Source organism: Charadrius vociferus, unplaced genomic scaffold, assembly GCF_000708025.1.
Source record: "Charadrius vociferus isolate BGI_N301 unplaced genomic scaffold, ASM70802v2 scaffold793, whole genome shotgun sequence".
In the NCBI taxonomy this organism is placed as follows: domain Eukaryota; kingdom Metazoa; phylum Chordata; class Aves; order Charadriiformes; family Charadriidae; genus Charadrius; species Charadrius vociferus.
In genome coordinates, this window is record NW_009647833.1 from 1,418,699 (window position 1) to 1,440,262 (window position 21,564).

Consider the following 21,564-nt stretch of genomic DNA (forward strand, 5'->3'; position numbering starts at 1 on the left):
CATAGTAAATTAAGCTGTACCTTAATACTACTTTTTAATTGAAACATTTGTACCTGACGAGTACAACTGACATTGGAGTAGGTCCGTTGTTAAAATTGTACTGTAAACTGGACCTTTTGATTCCAATTTCTAATCCAGGGTTCTTTTCTTTCTCACAACGTTAACCTTCACAGGAAAACCGGTGGCCTATATGCCTTATGCTGAGGTCAAGCGAGCAATGGAACAGGAAGCACAAGTGCAAAACACAGCAGCAAGGTCAGCGTCGCCATACAGGCTGTCTCCAAGAGAAGTCAATAAAGCCTCTCCCCAGCCTGATATGAATGCAGCTCGCTATAGTGTCCCGCCAGGTAAATGTTTTGTTACCTCTCACAGTGATATGTAGTCTTCTTTTGGAAGCTGGACTTCTGTGACTTGATGTAGTACCAAATTATTCTTGAAACACTTCGTGAATTAACAAAAGAACGAAATAGATTGTCTTCTCTGTGTGTGTGTAAATAGGTGCTTGGTATTTTTCTAGCTCCAGTTAGGTTGTATTTTTGTTCTTCATTGCTGCATCCGTTGCATAATGTGTATTTTTATTAAGCAAATAGGATGATCTGAAAAGTGTTAAAACAGCATAGGGACAAAGTCATCAAGAGTTTTTCAGCTTAATTCAAGAACCACCAAAGGGTGGCCTTTCTTAGGAAATGGGGAGTTAAGGAAAAGAGAAAGCTGCTATCTTTGGCATTCGTTTCTGACTGTAATTACTCAATATTGTAGTCTGAATGTTTTATAAACCAGTGAAATAACTAGCAAATCTTAATTCTGAAACTTGAATGATTGCTTTTTCCTCCAGAGTATCATGTCATGCTAAGAAAAGACAAAATCAGGGAAGCTTAGATTATACTTGATTCAATTGCATTCCATTTAAACGACAAAAACTTTCTTGCAGAACAGGAAAACAACAAAAAACTTGAATGTACCGTGGGCTGTTGTTTTTAAAAGCTTAGTTTTCAGAGTCTGCAGTTCTACAGTGCAGCTTTTACTAGTTCTTTTTGAACTTTGATGCAAGGTTAGATATTCTCCATTCAGTTTCTGTGCATAACATACACTGGACATAGTGAATTTCAGAGTTGTAAATAGAGCTAGATAGCTTTTGGATATTGTGAGGCAATTCCCATCAGAAATTATCAGATGAACTGTGCTATTTCTGTTCTTCTTGTCTCTCTAACAACTAGTAAAGCTGAAACAGACTGTAAAGTTTAATGTACAATTTTTCCCTCAAGTTCTCCAGCCAGCACCTCACCAAGTAATAACCAACATACCTGAAGGAGTCCGCCTTCCAACAACCAGACCCACCAGACCACCGCCACCACTCATTCCATCCTCCAAAACAAGCGTGCCATCAGAAAAACCTTCCTTCATCATGGGAGGCTCAATCTCACAAGTAAGAGAATTATTATTTGCAAATCTGTGCTTACATCAATTTTTTGCCCTTTCACCAGCCTTCAACATCTTGTGCTTGGTTATGTGTTCACAGCATTAACACTATACGTGCCACCTTTAAAAGTCCAGGAATTACAGGTGCCTTAGAAAATATAACACGTTGCAGTTATTTAGTAGCATGGTTGAGGATGTTCAGTTTAGGTGAACTGCATCTCCCAACAGTGACACTGCACTCCCGGTATTCTGCACTTTGATATTTTGCAGTGGTGTACTGCAGCATTTTAAGATAGGATCATAGTAGTATTGGCATTCTCCTTTAAACCGAGATGTGAATCTTCATTCCAGAAACAAGAATTAACATATAATATGTTTGTTGTTTCAGGGAACACCTGGCACTTACTTAACATCCCATAGTCAAGCTTCCTACACCCAAGAAACGGCAAAGCCATCAGTGGGTTCTATATCTCTTGGGCTGCCAAGGCAGCAGGAGTCAGCCAAGTCTGGTAAGAAAAGAAAAGCTGATGTGTATTTTATATAGACTGTTTAATGAGTCATAATTGAAGAGAAAAACCCCAATCTTTTTCTTTTTCTTCTTCTGAATAGCTTCCCTGCCCTATATCAAACAAGAAGAATTTTCTCCCAGAAGTCAGAATTCCCAGCCTGAGGGACTCCTGGTCAGGGCACAACATGAAAGTGTGGTTCGAGGTAAAGAAAGTCATACAGATTAAGAAAGTTTGTCAGAGCCTGAGAAAACTGAGAGAATTAACTTCTAGACCTCAAACTGCTGAAGTGTTATTTTTAAGTATTATATGATTAATCTGCTCTCTGTTTTCCAAGGCATGTGTATTTGTAGCTAGCTCTTTATTGCACGTCTCATTTAAAAACATTTGTTTCAAGGCATGCCAATTTCAAAATTCAGTTGTTCACTAGAGCATACACAGAGCAATACATGTGAAATATCCAAATACATCAAAAGAAAAGAATCTAAATACCATGGATTAAAGCTGTAAGACTTTTAGTCTGTAAAAGACTATGTTAAAGGAGAAAATAGTCTTAACTGCCTCAAATGCATGCTGTTAAACTGAAATTTTCCCTGTATTTTAGTGTAAACTAACCTTTTTCACTAAGGTTTTTAACTATATCAAATAGAGTAGCTACTTTTTTTTTTACTGTCTTATTTATCAGAATGTCTTATTATTTCAAATTAGGTACCACAACAATACAGGAGGGAAGTATAACGCGAGGAACTCCAACCAATAAAGTTTCTGTTGAGACCATTCCTTCTTTGAGAGGCTCCATAACTCAGGTATTTTTCCCCTTACTGAGAAGGTTATAGCAAAACAACATATTTAAATTATCACTGTGAATGTATTTTCATATCTGAAAAAGTAAATTAATATCACAGAGTAGGAACTGCCTTGAAAAAAGAAACATTAGTACAATCAGATGTTCAAATCCCACTATTGCTGAAGTCAGCGTTACCATGATTTCATCTTCATGTATATGAGTCTTTAAACCTTTAAAAAAAAAAACAAACAACAACCCAGAGGCTTTAGTATACCTAACTGAAGGCTTACCAGCAACTTCTGTGAAAGCAGCGTCACACTTGAGTTCAAATATTAAAATCAACTGTAACCAGTCCTGTGCAGATGCTATGTAAATCCAAAAAAAGTAAATTAAGCCCTTTTGTCAGATCATTTTTGAAATGCTGCTGTTTTGGTTGATTTGGGATCTCTAGTTATGGATGGCAATAGTAACAATTCTCCACTGCGAAGGGTAGTTTTCATTACTTTGGGTAGAAATAAAACCTAATGGCACCAATAAGTACGTAGTATGTGTTCTCTTCCCCCCAAATGGTGTTATAGGGTAAATGTTATGGGTCGTAAAATACTTCCATAGTATTGTACTCACTATTCTTCTTTCTGTATTTTTTAGCAAGGTAGCGAATTGCCTACAAATAATCTTAGTAATATTTAGGTTAAATGTCTAATAATAAAGGCAGAAGTTTAAGCCCTACTACTTGATAAAGTAATTGGTTTTCTAGATCTAAAAAACGTTGTGGGGTTTGGGGTGGGTTGGTTGGTTTGGTTTGGTTTTCTTTTCCCTTCACTGCTGCTTGTTCTCTTAAATAAATACACATGTTCTGAATTATATTTGGTTGATTTAAATGCAGGGTACACCAGCTCTGTCCCAGTCTGGCATAGCAGCTGATGCGTTATTGAAGGGAACTATCACCCGGCTAGCTACAGAAGACAGCAGCCCAGAAAAGTGCCGAGAGGAAGCTTCAGCCAAAGGCCATGTTATTTATGAAGGCAAAAGTGGGCATATTTTATCTTATGACAGTGAGTATTTGTATATTCTACCTGATGAAAGTCAAGGCTGCCGCAGGTTCTGCTTTTATAATCCGTAGCTGAAGTATGTCTGATTCCAAGTGGATAGGTGTCAACCTCGGTCCCTGGGGTGTCACGCGGGACAAGTATTGACATGTGGTTTTGAGGGTATGAGAATTAGTGATCCAGAAATTGTGCCTGTGTTCTGAAGAGAACTAAGTACAAGAACTTGTACTAAGTATTTAAAATATAGTTAAACTATTCAACTTCTGGCCCACTTATTTCCAATTTGTCATGGAATATTTTTATTTTGACAGGTTACACGAGCAAGTTTAAAATGACCCGTGTTAAAAGAAATGTATCATTTAGCTTTGAACTTCGATTGAAATACCGATAAATGAGAAACTGTTTGAACAAATAATTTTTTAACAATAAACTAAAAGATCTTTTTAAGGTTTAGATTTAATATTACAATATTATATTGAAGTTGTGTTGTTAAAGTATTAATGACCTGCGGTCTCGTTAAATGTAATGCTCATGTGTCTTTGTTTTGTTGTCCACATTTCCTAACCATGCTCTTGTAAATTTTGCCAGCTATTAAAAATGTTCGTGAAGGAACAAGGAGTCCAAGAACTGCTCATGAAATTGGTTTAAAGAGAAGCTATGATACAATGGAAGGAAATATAAAGCAAGGAATGTCAATGCGGGAGTCTCCAGTGTCCGCACCCCTGGAAGGTAAAAACAGCTGCTTCCAAGGTGGTTTGTGTTTTATCCAGACCTTTCGCATTGATGTAAGAGTATTTAGAGTTATTTTACAGAGCAGACTAAAAGAGAAATTAGATTTAAATCTCATTCTACTAACTAAATCCATGTAATAACCGCTACAATTAAGGCACGCTGGAAATATGACTGGAGTAGATACTAGTTTTCCTTTTTGTTTTGCTGGTGCGTTACCATAACTGCAGGTAGTTCAGCTAGCACGTACTCCTCTCGGGAGACCTGACACGTGTAGCTGACTCGTCACAGTCCCAGCAGGTTGTCGCAGAGCTCAAACAGCACTGAGTCATACTAGCATGGACTCTGTGGAGACGCCCATTCAGGGAAATATTGGTCTCAGCCATGGCAGAGTAACTCGGTAACACGTTGGCGTGACCTTTTGCATTACTGCAATAAACCTCTTAAATTATGCCAAGCAGAAGACTCGCACAGCTGCCAGGTCCTGCTTCGGGGCATCCCTACTATTATTTTGATTTAGTAAACTGTAATCAAACTAAGCCTGCAAAGGTCAAGTCAGGCCATTATATAACTTTTCTGATTGTTTTTAAAAAATACAAATGAAAGAAAATGTTTCATGCCTAAACTGTGGAGTCCTACTCCTTAAGTGCATTTTATCCCATCTTTGGGTATCCCTTAAAGGCTATTTTGTGTGCATTTTCATCAGATGGAACAAGATGAATAAGAGGTCTCTAGACAGTATATAGAAATATAGCATTGCCTTTAAATTGCTGATGCATTTGGCTTGTCGTCAGGCTCTTTTGGCATGTGAGAAGCTGCTCTGATACTTTTATGCTGTATTTCATCACTCTGACACATTTTCTGTCCTCAAACTGTGGAAAATTATGACTTCTTTGGGTGTTTGGTTTAGATTCCCACTGTAGGGACAGTAAATTCCACTGTTAACCCGATTATTCAATATGAGCTTTGATTAATTTGGAGGATGCTGAGGTATATTTGAGGGTGTTTTTTTCTCTTTATTCCACTTCCCATCACGAACACCTTTCTTTATTAGCTAAGGAAACTGAAGCGGAGTGTAAGAGAAGCAGTGACTGTTAAGCTTAATTATAAAAAATACCATGTGTTTTCTAAATACGTTAAAACTTGCAGCAATGTAATAACATGAATACTTGAACTGAAAGAGATTTTTTTAGGGCAGGATGGTGTTTATAACATGCTGATACAATGCCTGGCACACTGAGGCTTGGCCCTCTGGGCACTGCTGCGATACAGATACTATCTGTAATACATGTAAGAAGGAGGAGGTTTCTGTTGGTTTGGGTTTGTGTGTGTGGTTGTTTTTTTTTTTTTTAACACTTGTTTAATTCTCTAAATTATGTTCTTTTTAATTTTAGGTTTAATATGCCGTGCACTGCCTAGGGGTAGCCCACATGCTGAACTAAAAGAGAGAACAGTGCTGTCTGGCTCTATAATGCAAGGTAGGGTATTGCAAGTTTAGAAACAAAGCATTAATTGTATCCTCAAAAATCCGAATTTCTGAACCTTAAAACTCTTAGTAACCATGGCAGCTGTGTTAAAAGTGGAGCTTATTTTATTAAACATATTTTCAGAGCATAAATCAGCAGCTTTCTGATAGGCTGCATACAAAACTAGTGTGTACACATAGCATTTTATTTCTTTTGGAAAACAGACCTTTTTTTTTTTTTTATATGAATAATGGGTAATTAGCACTCTTTGTTTGTTTTTTTTTTTAATGAACACTAACAATTCCCCAGACCTCTGAAGATGGATGCTATTTCCCTTATTTCAGCATCTGACATAACTTGGGATGCTTTCAGTAATAGATTGAATATTTGTTCAGTATTATTTTTGTGGTGATTTTTTTTAGTCTTCAGAATATATTATTGTAGACTATAGCAAACCAAAGTTCCTGTATTATGGCGTGTAGTTGGTTACTCTCTTTATGAAAAAAGATACTTAGTAATTATTAATGTTAGTAATGTGATTCTTTCTTTTGATAAAAGGCACACCAAGAGCAACCGCTGAAAGTTTTGAAGAAGGCTTGAAATACCCTAAACAGATTAAGAGAGAGTCACCTCCCATAAGGACGTTTGAAGGAGCCATTACTAAGGGGAAACCATACGATGGAGTGACTACTATAAAAGAAATGGGTCGTTCCATCCATGAAATCCCAAGACAGGACCTATTAAGCCAGGAGAGTCGCAAGACTCCTGAAATGGTGCAGACGACCAGGCCAATCATAGAAGGCTCCATATCTCAGGTAGATACAAAAAGCACTACGAGATTCATACAGTCGCTTGCAGACTCAGTAGTGAATCAATTCAGGATATTTGAATAATGACAAAGTGTGTGTGTGTAGGGGGGATATTTTAAGAAAGATACCGACTTACAAAGCTTAAAAATATGTTTTGTGTATTAGAAAAATCCTGACACTTCACCTGTAGGGAACACACTTGCAAGCAAATGTGAGAGAACTGACAAGTAACAATCACAAATATCCAGTTGCGTTCTGTGCTAATGTGATAGAACCAATGAACTCCGATACCAATAACGTGAATTTTTTAGCAGGACTGAACCGTTGGCAGGATAACCTTACCTGATCTTTTTCTTCTTTTCAGGGCACACCCATAAAATATGAAAGCAACTCTGGCCAGTCTGCCATCAAACACAATGTAAAATCTTTAATCACTGGACCAAGCAAGCTACCCCGTGGAATGCCTCAGCTGGAAATGGTGCCAGAAAACGTGAAGGTGGTGGAGCGAGGAAAATATGAAGATGTGAAGACCGGGGATGCAGTACGTTCCCGTCACACGTCAGTAGTCAGCTCTGGTCCCTCTGTTCTCAGGTCAACTCTTCATGAAACTCCCAAATCACAGCTGAGCCCTGGGATTTATGATGATACCAATGCTCGGAGGACACCTGTGAACTATCAGAGTCCAATGTCCAGGAGTTCACCTATGATGAATAGAGTTAGTGAGGGTACGTTATTCTTATCCAGAGTAAGACAAGAAGTTTTAATAATTTCATTTTAAGCTTACTTTTAAACTGGTTTCTGTAATCCATTCTACTTTTTAAAAAAAATTCTAATGGCTTCTCTCAGTATGGAGGGTGGCTAGAAGGAATTTTAGAAGGCTGTAAGCTGTTAATCGACACAAGAAAATGAAAGTCTACCGTATTGTAACATGGAGGTGGGAGGGCAATTCAGTCACAATTTGCATTTGATTATGGATCACTTTGAAACTGTTTTGAGGGCAGAAGCTATTCCTAAATTATAGAGGTATCTAGATGAGGAAGATAATATGGTGAACTGCAAGCAATCTCAGTTTAAGGATTTAGATTTTCACCAGAAATAGTCTGTGATATAAAATATTCTCTGTGATTTATTGTATCAGATTGCACGGTCCTCTAGAATGTTCCTTGGGAGCCGGTGTACATTTACAGCTGAACTTTCTATTGGAAAATACGCGTTTTATTAATTTGGGTTTTTCATTGTTTTTAGCTGGAATATCTTCTGGCAAGCCAGCAAATCATGAAAGGAAAAACACACTTACTCCAACACAGAGGGAGAGCGTGCCAGCAAAATCTCCGGTCCCAGGGGTTGATCCTGTAGTGACTCACAGTCCTTTTGACCCTCATCACAGAGGAGCAACTCCTGAAGTCTATAGGAGTCACCTCCCTCCTCATTTAGATCCTGCTATGCCATTTCACAGGGCTCTGGATCCTGGTAAATATGTTTGTGTTACATTTTTTAGTTTTAGAAATATTGTATGCTTTGTACAGAAAAAATACCATTAAAAAGCAATTGTCAATGGCCAGATATCGTTTATTAGAGGGTATACATACACACTGTTGTGGTTTGATTTCAGTTTAGTGGGGGTTTAATATCTAACTGAGAAACTTACTGAAGTATTATTGTGTAATACTGTAACTCTTTTCTAGAAGCTGCCAGGTTGCTTCTGTTTTGTTAAAAAGTCCAGACAGTATTTTTTAAATAAGCATTTGTGAAATATATTAAAAGCTTTCAGGAAGGCTATTTAAAAAGGGGCGTGGAAGAGGCTATAGAATAAAAGTGTAATCAGGACCCCTCTGTTCAGGACTTACTGAGGGGTTATCAGGTTATCCCTGGTCATACTAAATACAGTAGACTTCTTTTTAACCTATCCATCAGTCCACTTCTGTGAGGTATTTTAACCTTCTTGAGGTATTTCAACCCTTTACATTTTGAGAACTTCAGGATTTATGTTTTTAATCAAGTCTCTTCTCTAATGCATATCTCCAATCTGGATTATTTAGCTTTTTCTGTCTGCATACAGTGCATAAATTCAATAAAACATCAGTAGTAAAATACTATTTTAATTCCTTTGGTACCGGCTAGAGAGAATAGATGGCATTTCTCATTGAAGCTATATAAACGTCTGAAACTTTCATTATTACAGTATTGCCCATGCTGCTCCCTGAATCTTCTATTTTTTTTTCCCTCCTTCATCCTCAGCTGCTGCTGCGTACCTGTTCCAAAGGCAGCTCTCGCCCACCCCAGGCTACCCAAGCCAGTATCAGCTTTACGCAATGGAGAATACACGACAGACAATCCTGAATGACTACATTACCTCACAGCAGATGCAAGTCAATTTACGTCCTGATGTAACGAGAGGATTATCTCCTAGAGAGCAAACTTTAGCTCTCCCGTATGCAGGAGCGAGAGGTATGCAAGTGTTTTTTCTGATGTTCTTGAAACTGTGTTTTGGATATGCGGCGTGGTTTGTTTGATTGGTTTGGTTGTTTTGTTGCTGCTTATAAATATATGTGTTTGGGTGGATAGATGCACGCATGCATACAAGTGCATATGTATACATGTGTTTGCAAATGAGTTGTCATACATCTAACTGGCTTCTGTGGATATAAAGGAAAACTGTATGGAATCAATATTGTTAAAGGGAAGGCTGTACAGCTTAGCAGGAATAAGTTCCAGAGTTCCAGCAGGACCTGTGCATTTCAACATTTCATTTCATAAATAGAAAAGGTCTGCAAAAGGGTGTGAATGATGTCAAATAATACCATTTTGCTAAAAGATGGGATTATTGAGTAGAGGTGAACTGTATTTTTGCCAAGGGCAATTATAGGGAGTGTTAGAAATGCCAATTCTGACTTAGTATGTTTCTAAATTGCTGATTGCCAGATCTAAGAGAGTATAACCAGCTGGAATGTAGTTCTGCACTTGCCTTATTCTTATATTTTTTCCACTAAACATTCACTGCTGACCATTATCAATGAATGGAATATATAATGTGTGGTGCATTGGTTTGTCCTTGAATGGCCGTTCTTACACGTGTCATCTCCTAACAGGAATTATTGACCTGAACAATATGGCTCCCACTATCTTAGTGCCTCATCCTGGAGGAACAAGCACACCACCCATGGAGAGAATCACGTATATCCCCGGTACCCAGCTTACGTTCCCTCCCAGGCCTTACAACCCTGCTTCTCTGTCACCAGGTAAGAGCTCTTATGATTTGGTGATGTCTCTAATCATCTGACATGCTGAGATAATTGACCATATTTATTTAGCTTTCATTAATGTTGTCTTTTGGTATTTTCTCAGGCAATGCTTTTTGCATGCACTGCTCACTTGGATAGCAAAGGTTTTCTTAATGATATCTTTTATAGTTCCATTAGGAGCTGAAGAAGCGCTGACACATTCAGAATTTGCTTCATTCTGTCAGGTCTTTATTTATAGTCATTCGATTATGATTTCACCAACTTCAAGGGTGGAATTTGGGTCTATAAGCTGTCTAGTTTCTAACTGCATAGAAAACACTGTAGTAAAAAGCTGCTGACCCTTCCACTGTCACTGTATGTTAAACTTTTGTCTTCCTAGATAAGTGGATGGTCTTGAGTGGAATGAAAATGTATTTGGGAAATCTTGCTCTAAGTGGATGGCAGAATATATTGGCAAGGTTTTACATCAAATTGTGCTTAACTTGAGTATCTCTTTTTGCTACTTCATTTTATCTTGCGGACCTTCCAGGACACCCTACGCACCTGACAGCTTCTGCAGCTGCAAATGCTGAAAGGGAACGGGAAAGGGAGAGGGAGAAGGAACGGGAAAGGGAGAGGGAACGTGAGCGAGAGCGGGAAAGAGAACGAGAACGAGAGAGGAAATGCTGAACTTTATCTTCGACCAGGTGAGTGCACATTGCTACATTTGGATCAGTTGTCTTGTAGACTGTAACTGCTTATTTTCTAGAGCCACTGTTAGCAACGTGCAGCTTATTAACAACATATGACACAGTTTGGTTTTCGTCTGCACTTAAGGCAGGTTCCTATTACCTGTTCTGGTCATAATTGCAACTTCAGCAAGTACCAGGCTGCTTGATCTTTCTCTCATAGCAGTGTAGTACCTGGGGAATGGTGTGAATCCCAGTTATCGCTAGCACAACTTGCATGTCGTTTAGAGCATTGTAAACATCATACTGCTGTTTAAACCTTTAATACATACAGTCACATCTACAGTGGTGGAGACAGCTGGGGAACAGATGTGGAGGAGACAGCATTGATACATGGTTCTGTGTTGTTGTAAGAGTGATCTATATATTTTTTGTTTGTTCCCTTCTGTTCTATGTTCTGCAGGTACAGAGCAGCCTGGCAGACCTGGCAGTCACGGATATGTTCGCTCCCCGTCTCCTTCAGTTAGAAGCCAGGAAAACATACTGCAGCAAAGGCCGAGCATTTTTCAAGGAACCAATGGGACAAGTGTAATCACACCTTTGGATCCTGCTGCTCAGCTACGTATCATGTATGTTTCTTAAGTTACTGTTGCAGAGATATCTGTTTGAATATTTGAGCTTATTAAAAGGTGCATTTAGCCTGAGGAAAGTACTACAAGATGAGGATAACCGCTATGCGATTGCTCTTGAATTTATTGGAAATTCATTTTCACCCAGTCCAGTTAGGATAGAAATTAGTGTCACAAAAGTTTCACTTTGTTGTACACGTGGTATGGCTCTAGTTCTTTTTTCATGTGATATAATTCAGAATATTCAATGTTTGCCAACAGGCAGCTCACGCCTGGAGCTCCCTCTATTACTCAAGGGTTGCCAGCTTCCCGTTACAATACTGCTGCTGATGCCCTTGCAGCACTAGTAGATGCTGCAGCCTCTGCTCCTCAGATGGAAGTTGCCAAAGCAAAAGAGAACAAGCACGAAGGAACCAGAATAGAAGAGAATATGGGACGCCGGTCAGCTGTGGTTACTGAACAGCAGCAGATGGAACAGAAGACACTGGAGGTAGAAAAGAGGCCTGTCCAGTGCCCCTATACATCTGCAAATTTTTCTGGTGGCAAGTCCCAGGGACAGTCTTCATCAGTAGTCTATTCAGAGGCTGGTAAAGAGAAAGGACCCCCTCCTAAATCCAGGTACGAGGAAGAGCTGAGAACCAGAGGAAAGACTACAATTACTGCTGCTAACTTCATAGATGTGATCATCACTCGACAGATTGCTTCAGACAAGGATGCACGAGATAGGGGCTCTCAAAGTTCAGATTCTTCCAGTAGTTGTACGTATCTTAGTAACTATCTACTTCTTTGCTGTCTGTCTTAGCCTTTTAGGGAGATAATAAGCTGTGAAATGATTCTGATGTTTAATGATAAAATATGCAGCTCTGCACAGTAGAGACACTTTATAAGCAAATGCAGTTTTTGCATATAGTGACTCAAGATTCTTGAAAAATGAGAGGTGTTTGCTTTGTTCGGATTCTATGCTACAACATGAAATGCGGAATAATAAAACTAACATTATCAAAAGCCAGGAAACCTAAAACTACTTTGTTTACGTTGGAACATTGCTTTATGGAAATATTTGTTTCACCATGGTTATCATGAGAAAGGCAGTGTTTTGACTTTAATTTCACTGGTGTCATTTTAGTGGAGGCACTAGTGTTGCTATATATAGGCAACAAAAATCTTGTGTGATATTTACACCTTATTCCACAACCTTTGCTTGATATTCAGTATCCTCCCACCGGTATGAAGCTCCTGGAGATGCCATTGAGGTGATTAGCCCTGCAAATTCGCCTGTACCTACCCAAGAAAAGCTACAGCCCTATCAACAAGAGGCACCTAAACCAAGCCAGGCAGAGAGTAAGTTTGGTTGCATGTGCCAATATTCTTTCAATTATCTTGCTTATATTTACCAGCTCCATAAATGCATAATAAAGTTAAAATATCTCAGCAGTCTTTAAATGACTGCTTACCACATTCTTAACTTTGCAGAAACTTTTGTTGGAAGTATGTTGTCGCAGTGATCTGTGGAAAAACTAGGGCAAATGTACTGGAATTGACACTTGGCATTGAACAGATCTTCTTTACATTAGTGTGGCTGATTTAATAAGAAATTTGTTTGCAATATATTCTTTAAAATTACTGCATATTGGTGGTGATGCCCACAATTTTTTACCTGTTAGTAAAGCTATTACAGTACCGTTTGCAGGTGAGAAATGAGCTGAAATTCACCTGCATTGTGGAATGAAGCTTTATTTATCTATTGGAAATATTGGGGCCTGTATAGGAAAGGGAAAAAACTGGTTATCACACAGGATACCTAAAATCTAATGCAGAAACACCACATCTTTTAAATTTGTAAGCACAGAACTTTCAAACCTTGAAGCTTCAGTAATACTGTCTTAACAGACTGACCTTTTTTTCTTCACCTAGGTGACCCAAACAGGCAATACGAGGGGCCGATTCACCGCTATAGGACACAACAGGAACCCCCTTCGCCCCAACAACCTCCACCTCCCTCTTCCCAAGCAGAAGGGATGGCACATGTGCCCAGGACCCATCGACTTATCACCCTTGCTGATCACATCTGTGTAGGTTTAGTTGCATGTGTCTTTTCAGATATGAAAAGTTATATTTTGATGATGAAAACTTGTTTTGGAACATAATGATTCTGTAATTATTAGTTTTACTTGAGGATATTATACAATAATGTGTCTGAATTTATGATAATCTAATTTATTGCTATCAGTCTCATTCATCTAGTTCATGAATATGTACGCTCTGGCCAATGTCTGACCAAGATCTCTCTTCTGTTTTGTTTTTTTGGGTTTTTTTTTTTTTTTTTGGTCACAATCAGCAAATTATTACACAAGACTTTGCTAGAAACCAAGCAGCTTCTCAGGCTTCTTTGCCGCCTCCCACCACTACATTCCAGAATTCCACCCCTGCTCCAACGCCTGTTTCTACCCGGGCAAAGACATCGAATCGCTACAGCCCTGAGTCACAGTCACAGTCTGTCCACCATCAGCGGCCAGGTGCTAGAGTGTCACCTGAAAATCTGTCTGACAAGTCCAGGGGAAGGTAATGCATGTAATCAGTTTAACTGCAAATTTAATTAGTGCCCAATTATGATATTTATAAAAAATACCGCAGTAATCTTGATGTAGATCAGAAGTAGAGGTATCTTTTTGGGTTTTTTTTTTTTTAAGGCAGTGTCTGTTTTGCACTGTTTGTGCTAATAGCTTATGACTGTTATCCCTTCACTTCTTATGCTTCATTTCCAGTCTTTAAAGGGATGAAGGTGTTCTATTACTTAGAACTTATCAGAGTCATTATGGAAAATTCAAAGTCATCTTTTTGAGATTGCCAAGCAGAGTAAAGCATGTAACATGCATAACTACTGGGGTCTAGTTATATAACAACTGTAACTACATATGTTAACTACTGCATTACGTGCATTAAGAGTACTTATCTGTCTCTGAATTATGGATGTAGACCTGGAAAATCTCCAGAGAGGAGTCATGTCTCTTCAGAGCCCTATGAGCCAATCTCGCCACCTCAGGTCCCAGTTGTACATGAGAAACAGGAAAGTGTTCTTTTGCTTTCCCAAAGAACTGAGCCTACTGAACAGAGGTATGTATACGTCTGAATTTTAAAAATATTATTCTGGATCTTTGTGCTGCAAACAGTATCTTTACTTAAGAGCAGAGTTTAAGCGATCTCCCTCTGGTACCACAGACAAGTTGTTAATCACCGTTGACCCTTTTGCCCTCGTATTCAAAACTTGCTACCTGGGACACACTTTGGGAAGCCTGAGTGAAACCTCATCTGTATGTGTTCTGTCTAAAGTTTCTTGGTGCAAGCAGTGTGTTCTGTGTCATATCTGATAGAAAACATAACAAAACTCCATGTGGCTGACAGTTCTGTCAAAAGCAGCGTGGCCAGCAAGTGGTGGGAGGTGATTCTGCCCCTCTGCTCCACTCTCATGAAACTCCACCTGGAGTACTGCGTCCAGCTCTGGGGCCCCCAACATAAGAAGGACATTGACCTGTCAGAGGAGGTCCAGAGAAGGCCATGAAGATGACTGGGGGCTGGAGCACCTCTGCTGGGAGGACAGGCTGAGAGAGTTGGGGGTATTCGGGTTGCAAGGCAGAAGTAGGCATCCCCGAGATAATTTGTAAGAGCATCATCTCTGTACCACTTTCCAGCACAGACAACAACATGGTCATGCTTCTGTGAGCTGCAGGATCTTAAACCCTGTTACCTGGATAAAGCAGATGTTTTTGGAGAATCACTAGACTTGTCTAGTCCTGAAAAAACAGGCTGAGGAAAAAGTTCCAAAGCTTGTATGAATGTTGGCAGTTTCTGCCTGACTGCTTTTGCCAAGATTTGAATGTATGTCTTGAAAAATGTTCTCTCTCTCTTTGACATGTTGGTCCTGGCAGGACTGACTCTCGCTCTCCAGGTAGTATAAGCTACCTGCCTTCATTTTTCACCAAACTTGAGAACACTTCACCGATGGTAAAATCCAAGAAACAGGAGATATTTCGAAAGCTGAACTCATCTGGTGGAGGTGACTCTGACATGGGTAAGCAGGACTTGCCTTTTCACTGATTTTTTTCTAGCTTAAGCTTTACATGACTGCCATCCACAGATGTCCTAACCTAAATATGTTTCAAGTAACTTATGAATTAATATAAATCTATGAATATAAAACACATATATGACAATTTATGACCAAAGGACTGGAAGATGATCAGATTCTTGTTGTTATTGTTGTTGTTATCGCTGGTATATGTAGCACTGCCACATTTAAGCTTTTTAATGATTGATTTGAGAGATGGAAATGGTTTGTGTAAACCACAGAAAAAACCCACATAATTAATGAGTTGTTGAAACCTGACATTCTAGTGAACTTTGTGTCTGTAGTTTACTTCATATCAACATTAACTATTACACATTTTCCTTTTTGGAAAGATGTCCTACAGACTAAATATTTTTTGTTTCTTGGCCCTATGATTACAGCTGTTCAAAAGACATATTTTAATATAGTTTCCGTAGTGGGTACTGACATGGAGGAATGTATGTATGATTCTAGATATATATATATATATATGTGTGATATATAGAATAGATATTTGATAGGTAGAACATATATATAAACCAGAACTATATTTTTTTCTTTTCTTGTAGAAACATCCTATCAGTAGTAAGAGTTTAAGCTGTTTGTGAACTCAGTACCTAATAGAAAGTGTTTATTTGAAAGTGAGCGTTCTTGCATCGAGCAACAAATTAATCTCATTCTGAGAAACAAGGCTGTGTCAGTAAGGGTTGGAGTACTCTTTTTATTTGATCTCCATTGTGTGCACGGTAGATTTTACTCTGTTGAAAATTTTGTGTGCATGTTTGGCATACAAACACACTTCCCATTGCTGCCAGTAAGCTTTTAGTTTATATATTGAATTCAGTGTTAAGGTTGAAAATCTTTATTCTCAAATTGGACATAACGTAGGTAATATGTGTGCGGGAACTGTTTAGCCACTCCAAAGTTATTGTTATTAATTTTTTTAATATATATCAATACTCAGCCTGTAAGGTTCATATGTTAAAATACGTATTTGGTAAACCAGATGCAGCTTTGCATTTTAAAGTATATAGATTGTGAAACTTCAAGAAGTCAGTCTGCTTCCTGACGTAACATCTTTGAAAGAGGGCTAGCCATGACGTTGTAAGATACTCTTACCCTGCATAGACCATTTTCCTGAGAAGACATAGTTGCGCATTCATCTTAGAAGATTGAGAAAGAAAAAACAGAACATTGAAAATAGTTCGAAATAATTATACCTCGTGCATTAGGACTAGTGGTGATCACTTGTACTGATCATCAGTACTAGAAAGCTCAATGAAATGTTGTGCTTTAATTGCAGCAACTGCTCAGCCAGGGACTGAAATATTCAATTTGCCAGCAGTCACTACCTCAGGTAAGATTTTCAGTAGAAGCAGCAATATATGTTTCAGAAAAAGTAAACTAATGTAATATCATTTATGTGCTTTGGGGAGTGCAGTAAATGAGGAAGATGATGAAAACTTAAAAAGTAATATCCTGCATGAAAACTTTTTTCTTATCTTTGGGAAAAGCAAAATTACCAAAGGACGTTTCAGAAAATATTTTAAATGGGAACTTAGGCCAGAACGTTCTATTTGTGTGCTCTGCAAATCCTACACAGAGGTAGAAGTCATGAAAAATTGGTTAGCGTCCCACTTAAATAAATACAGTGTAGCTCAACAAAACTTGAGATTAGTAGTTCATCAAATGTAGTTTACTTTATAAACTGCTGTATTTGAAATACTTACTGATAATTTTCTTCTGTGATAAATAAATAATAAACCCCCCATACTTTCTATGAAATGGGGAAATTAAACATAACCCATCATTTTACTGTGTTAAAGAGGCGAGTGAGGCAGAGAATTGAGCTGAAATGTGGGAGATAAGAACTGCCAAATCTGAATCTTGAGTTGTATTACAGATTGACTTTACGTGATTTTGGCCAGTTGCTGCCCGTTCTAGTACAGTGCTTCTGTCTTTTATGCGGAGAAAGTAAATTTAGATGGAAGACAAGCTTTTGGAATAAATAGTTGCAACATATCACACTTCATAAGACAAATTAGTATGGATCATTAATGAGAAAAGTATTCTTCTGGTCTCTTACAACTGAGTAATAGCTGCAGATTTTACTTAACATGCTATCACCATCAGCATGCTCAGCTTCCTTTGCTATTAAAAAAAAAAAAAGGTAAAATTTACCCTCTTGCAGTCTGACATTTAGTGGCACTAATGACGTAGCTCTTCAGTGTTTGGCATGTCTAACGTAGCCACTGTGAGCTGCTTTGGAGCATGTAGCTTTGCATTTAAAAAAAGAATCTCATCTTTGGGTTTTTCTTCCTACCTTTCTGCCTCTCTCTAAAATCTTTTCCCATATCCCTTTGTAATTTCTCTGAGATATGTTTTTTGCCTCCCCTCCCACCTTTCCCTGTGTGTTTTCTTTTATCTCCCAGGTGCAGTCAGTTCTAGGGGTCATTCCTTTGCAGATCCTGCCAGTAATCTGGGTCTAGAAGACATTATTAGGAAAGCATTGATGGGAAACTTTGATGACAAGAGTGAGGAACATGGAGTTGTAATGCCGCAATCCATTGCGGTAGCACCTGGCAGTTCCAGCGCTGCAGTATCAGCAAGTAATGAGACGCGTAGGGAAGAAGCTAATCCATCACCAAATTCAGGTGAGGCATTGCAGCTCCTAAATACTTCGTGGTCTTAAAGAAGAAGGGAAAAAAAAAAAAAGGGGGGGTTTCAATAAATTTGGTGTCAAAGAAAATCACTGTCTTTCCTCAGGAATCCATAGAAAGTGTTTCCATTCTCTTTAGCGGTCCTGGCTTTCAAAATGGTGGCGGTGCCCTCAGGAGCATTAGCTGGTATTTCTTGGACAATGACAACACTGATGCAACAGGGAAGAGATAACGGGGTATTAGATACCTGAAGCTTCTCGGCGGTTTGATGAAAATGCATGTGTAGCACATCACTGTTAAGGAACGTGTGACAGTGGGAACTAGCTTGAACTGAAAACATCTTCCTTCCTAAAAATGGAAATATGACTCCCTTGTGATGAGAAGAGGGATTTTCCAGCAGTAGTGTGTTAGAAGACTAGCCTCTACAGTCACTGATTGTAGTAAATCAGCGTGCCAGAAGGCACCGGTGTGAAACTCCTGTTTGCTCTTAGGTGGTAATTTATAGAAACAAAGTTAGACTAAAATGCAATGTAACATTTTTGTAAAATCTGTTGCTACTGTTTCCAGGAGGGGGAGTCAGCAAGCAGAAGCTAATCGGCAAGTCAAATAATAGGAAGTCTAAGTCTCCAATTCCTGGACAGGGGTATTTGGGAACCGAAAGACCTTCTTCTGTCTCATCTGTACATTCAGAAGGGGACTACCACAGACAGACTCCAGTGTGGGCCTGGGAAGACAGGCCTTCATCAACAGGTGAGAAATGGGTTTCTTTCAAATTTAACAAAGCAGATGAGATATTTGTAGAAAGGTCAGATGTAGACATACTGTAACACTGGTAACATTGGTCAAAAGCTTACAGCATATAAGGATTTTCCGAAACAGAATTTCTGTTAGTCTTCACAACCAAAACCAGACTGTCTTTCAGATACAGATCTCTTAGAACAGCTCACGTTTTTGACTTGGAGAAACTCTCTTTGATTCAGGTTCAACACAGTTTCCTTACAACCCGTTGACGATGAGGATGCTCAGCAGTACACCGCCAACATCCATTGCGTGTGCCCCACCGTCCATGAGCCAAGCAACCACTCACCAACAGAACAGGATATGGGAGCGAGAGCCTGCACCACTGCTTTCAGCACAATATGAGACTCTGTCTGACAGTGATGACTGAACTATGCAGACTTTTTTTTTTTTTTTTAAATTTGCGGGTCAAAAAAAGAAATCTATTTTTGACTTGTGCCCATTGAGACTTTCCAAGAGAGCAAGGGCCACACAATGAAGAATTGATGGAGAGTCCATTAAATGCCTTCTGCACAGGCCGTGTGTTGGAGGATCGTGATCAAGAAGGTTGACTTACTAAAGATAAATATGTAAAGAGTTTTTAAAAATGTGGACTATTCCTGTTCTACATCTATTTGTAAAGAAAACCATAACGTCTTTAAATCATTCTTCTGTAAATAGAGAGTACTTTTTGCAGTGTTTTTTCCCTTGCTATAGTATCTGGTGTACTTATGTTCAAATCATTGCCTAAACTTTGGGGGTCATTTTGTAATTTTTTTTAAGCATTTTCTCCAGTGTAGAGTACTCTTCATAACCCCAGCCTCCCTACCAGCCTAGCCTAACCATAACCCTAGCCTCCCAACCAGCCTAGCATCATTGCCCATTTAATGCCGTGCCACTTCTTGCAGGCATTGTGCTTTTATATCTTTTTTTTTTCCCTAGACACACTTTCTCAGTGGTGTTCAAGCTCTTGTGAAAATGTTGATTTTTTTAAGACTGACCCCTTAATAATTCTGTACATTAACATAGTCCGGTTCGCTGGAATAAGATGATATATTTCTTTGAATTTTAAATTCTGCCACATTGTAAATTTTTGGTGCGGTTGGTTTTATTTAGCAACACTGCAGAAATATTATTGCATGGGTATGTTATGGTTCATTTTTAAAAGGATAAAAAAAAAAAACCAACATAAAGAACAGCTTCTGGAGGCATACCTCACTGTTATGCACACTGGGAATTTTAACTGTGCCCCAACAGCCTATCGTAGTGTTGTTCTGTTTCTGCATTGTATGCAGTCAAAACAGGCTACTAAATTTTACTGTCATATTTAACCACAGGAAATGGCTTATCTGAACAGAGGCTCTGGGTGGGTTGATAAATCCTTTAAGAAGAAAAACCTCTACATCCCAAGTTTAAATAAAACAAAATGTTTTTATAGAATAATTGAGCAACACACGAGTGAACTACTTGGCTACTGTTACAACCAGTTTGAAATAGGTACTGTGATTTTCACCTTCCTCCAGTCTGATTTTAAAATCTTTATGTAATGATTATGTTAAAGTCTGTGTCCCCATCCCAATCCATAGCCCTATAAGCAAGCTTTTGGTGGAAGTCCTTACAAATGCTTGGCTTAACTCCTAAAGTGTGCAATACTTGTTAGGGTGATTTAATTTTTATTTTTAAATTGTATATGGTACTAGGAGAGTCTCCTTAATCATTCATCTATCAATGCCTGCTATGATACGGTTGTAGCTCATGTATACACACATCTGGTTAGTGATATTACAGGGTCTCCTCACATCCATCTTCAAAAGCATCTTATTTTTTTGCTGCACTGACCTCAGGAAGTGAATTTAAATCTTCTGGGGTTGAAGGACTGATTTACAGATAGCACTGATTTGGGGGGTGGCACAGTCTGTCAGATTCCAAACTGCTGTTGCATCTCATTGATGAACAGAGTCTTTGCCTTGAAGTTATTTTCAGTCAAAATATTTTTAATTTAACACTGTATTTGCGATACGTTGTATGGAAGGTATAACGCAACTGTGTAACCTTAAGCCATGTAAGCTCTACATCTTATGGAAGGACTGTCGTGGTCCAGTTACAAACAGGAAGAAGCATCAATAGCAAATTTATCTATCAATTATTATCATACTTTAGAGGAAAGCCTTTTTGCCCTAAGTGTGGGAAAGAAAAAATCCAAAGGAACTCATTTGGAAACCTGCCACTGTGTTGCAAATACAGAATTATTTTGCTACTTTCTTAAACACTGCATCAGAGTAGAGGAGTTGGCAGTCTTAAATCTCCTTGTGGTCTTTCTCAAAGAAAGATTTTTCTCACCCGCTCATCCTTTACCCTTCTGGCTTAAAGTGGTGACGTTTTCATCCTGTTTGTAGACCTGTGCTCTTATTTTAACTTTTTTGTTCCCACAGCAACGTATACTGGAAAACAAGTTGATCTGCCCTTTTTGTAGATTGAAATTTGGAGTGGAGAGTTAAGTTCTGTTCTAAAACTCCCTTGTTCTCACTTTTAGTGTAACAAATACAACGTGCAAGAGGCATGTACAGACCAATGTCTTTGCTAACTGTACAGTAAGTAGAGCATGTTCATTGCAAAGCTTCATGTTATTGCTGCTGCAGCAGCAAGATATCCAAAGTAGGATAGTCACTTTCTCCTAAGATACAGCTTGAGTGGCATTTGCACATAAAATGTTGCTGC

General features: G+C 38.7%; 1 protein-coding gene across 1 annotated transcript in view; it reads left to right on the top strand.

Annotated features, from left to right (window-relative positions):
- Positions 1–19,910, top strand: part of NCOR1 (nuclear receptor corepressor 1) — a 56,833-nt gene extending 36,923 nt beyond the window's left edge. Inside the window, 26 exon segments of the mRNA XM_009882718.1 lie at positions 174–347; positions 1,266–1,426; positions 1,808–1,928; positions 2,029–2,130; positions 2,634–2,731; positions 3,599–3,767; positions 4,350–4,490; positions 5,885–5,968; positions 6,515–6,771; positions 7,130–7,490; positions 8,011–8,235; positions 9,004–9,213; positions 9,855–10,004; positions 10,537–10,669; positions 10,671–10,693; positions 11,139–11,304; positions 11,566–12,062; positions 12,517–12,645; positions 13,219–13,376; positions 13,643–13,866; positions 14,281–14,418; positions 15,231–15,373; positions 16,713–16,766; positions 17,842–18,063; positions 18,637–18,819; positions 19,050–19,910. Coding sequence (XP_009881020.1) covers positions 174–347; positions 1,266–1,426; positions 1,808–1,928; positions 2,029–2,130; positions 2,634–2,731; positions 3,599–3,767; positions 4,350–4,490; positions 5,885–5,968; positions 6,515–6,771; positions 7,130–7,490; positions 8,011–8,235; positions 9,004–9,213; positions 9,855–10,004; positions 10,537–10,669; positions 10,671–10,693; positions 11,139–11,304; positions 11,566–12,062; positions 12,517–12,645; positions 13,219–13,376; positions 13,643–13,866; positions 14,281–14,418; positions 15,231–15,373; positions 16,713–16,766; positions 17,842–18,063; positions 18,637–18,819; positions 19,050–19,237 — 4,511 coding nt within the window. The 3' untranslated portion in view covers positions 19,238–19,910.
- Positions 19,911–21,564: the final 1,654 nt, after the last annotated feature.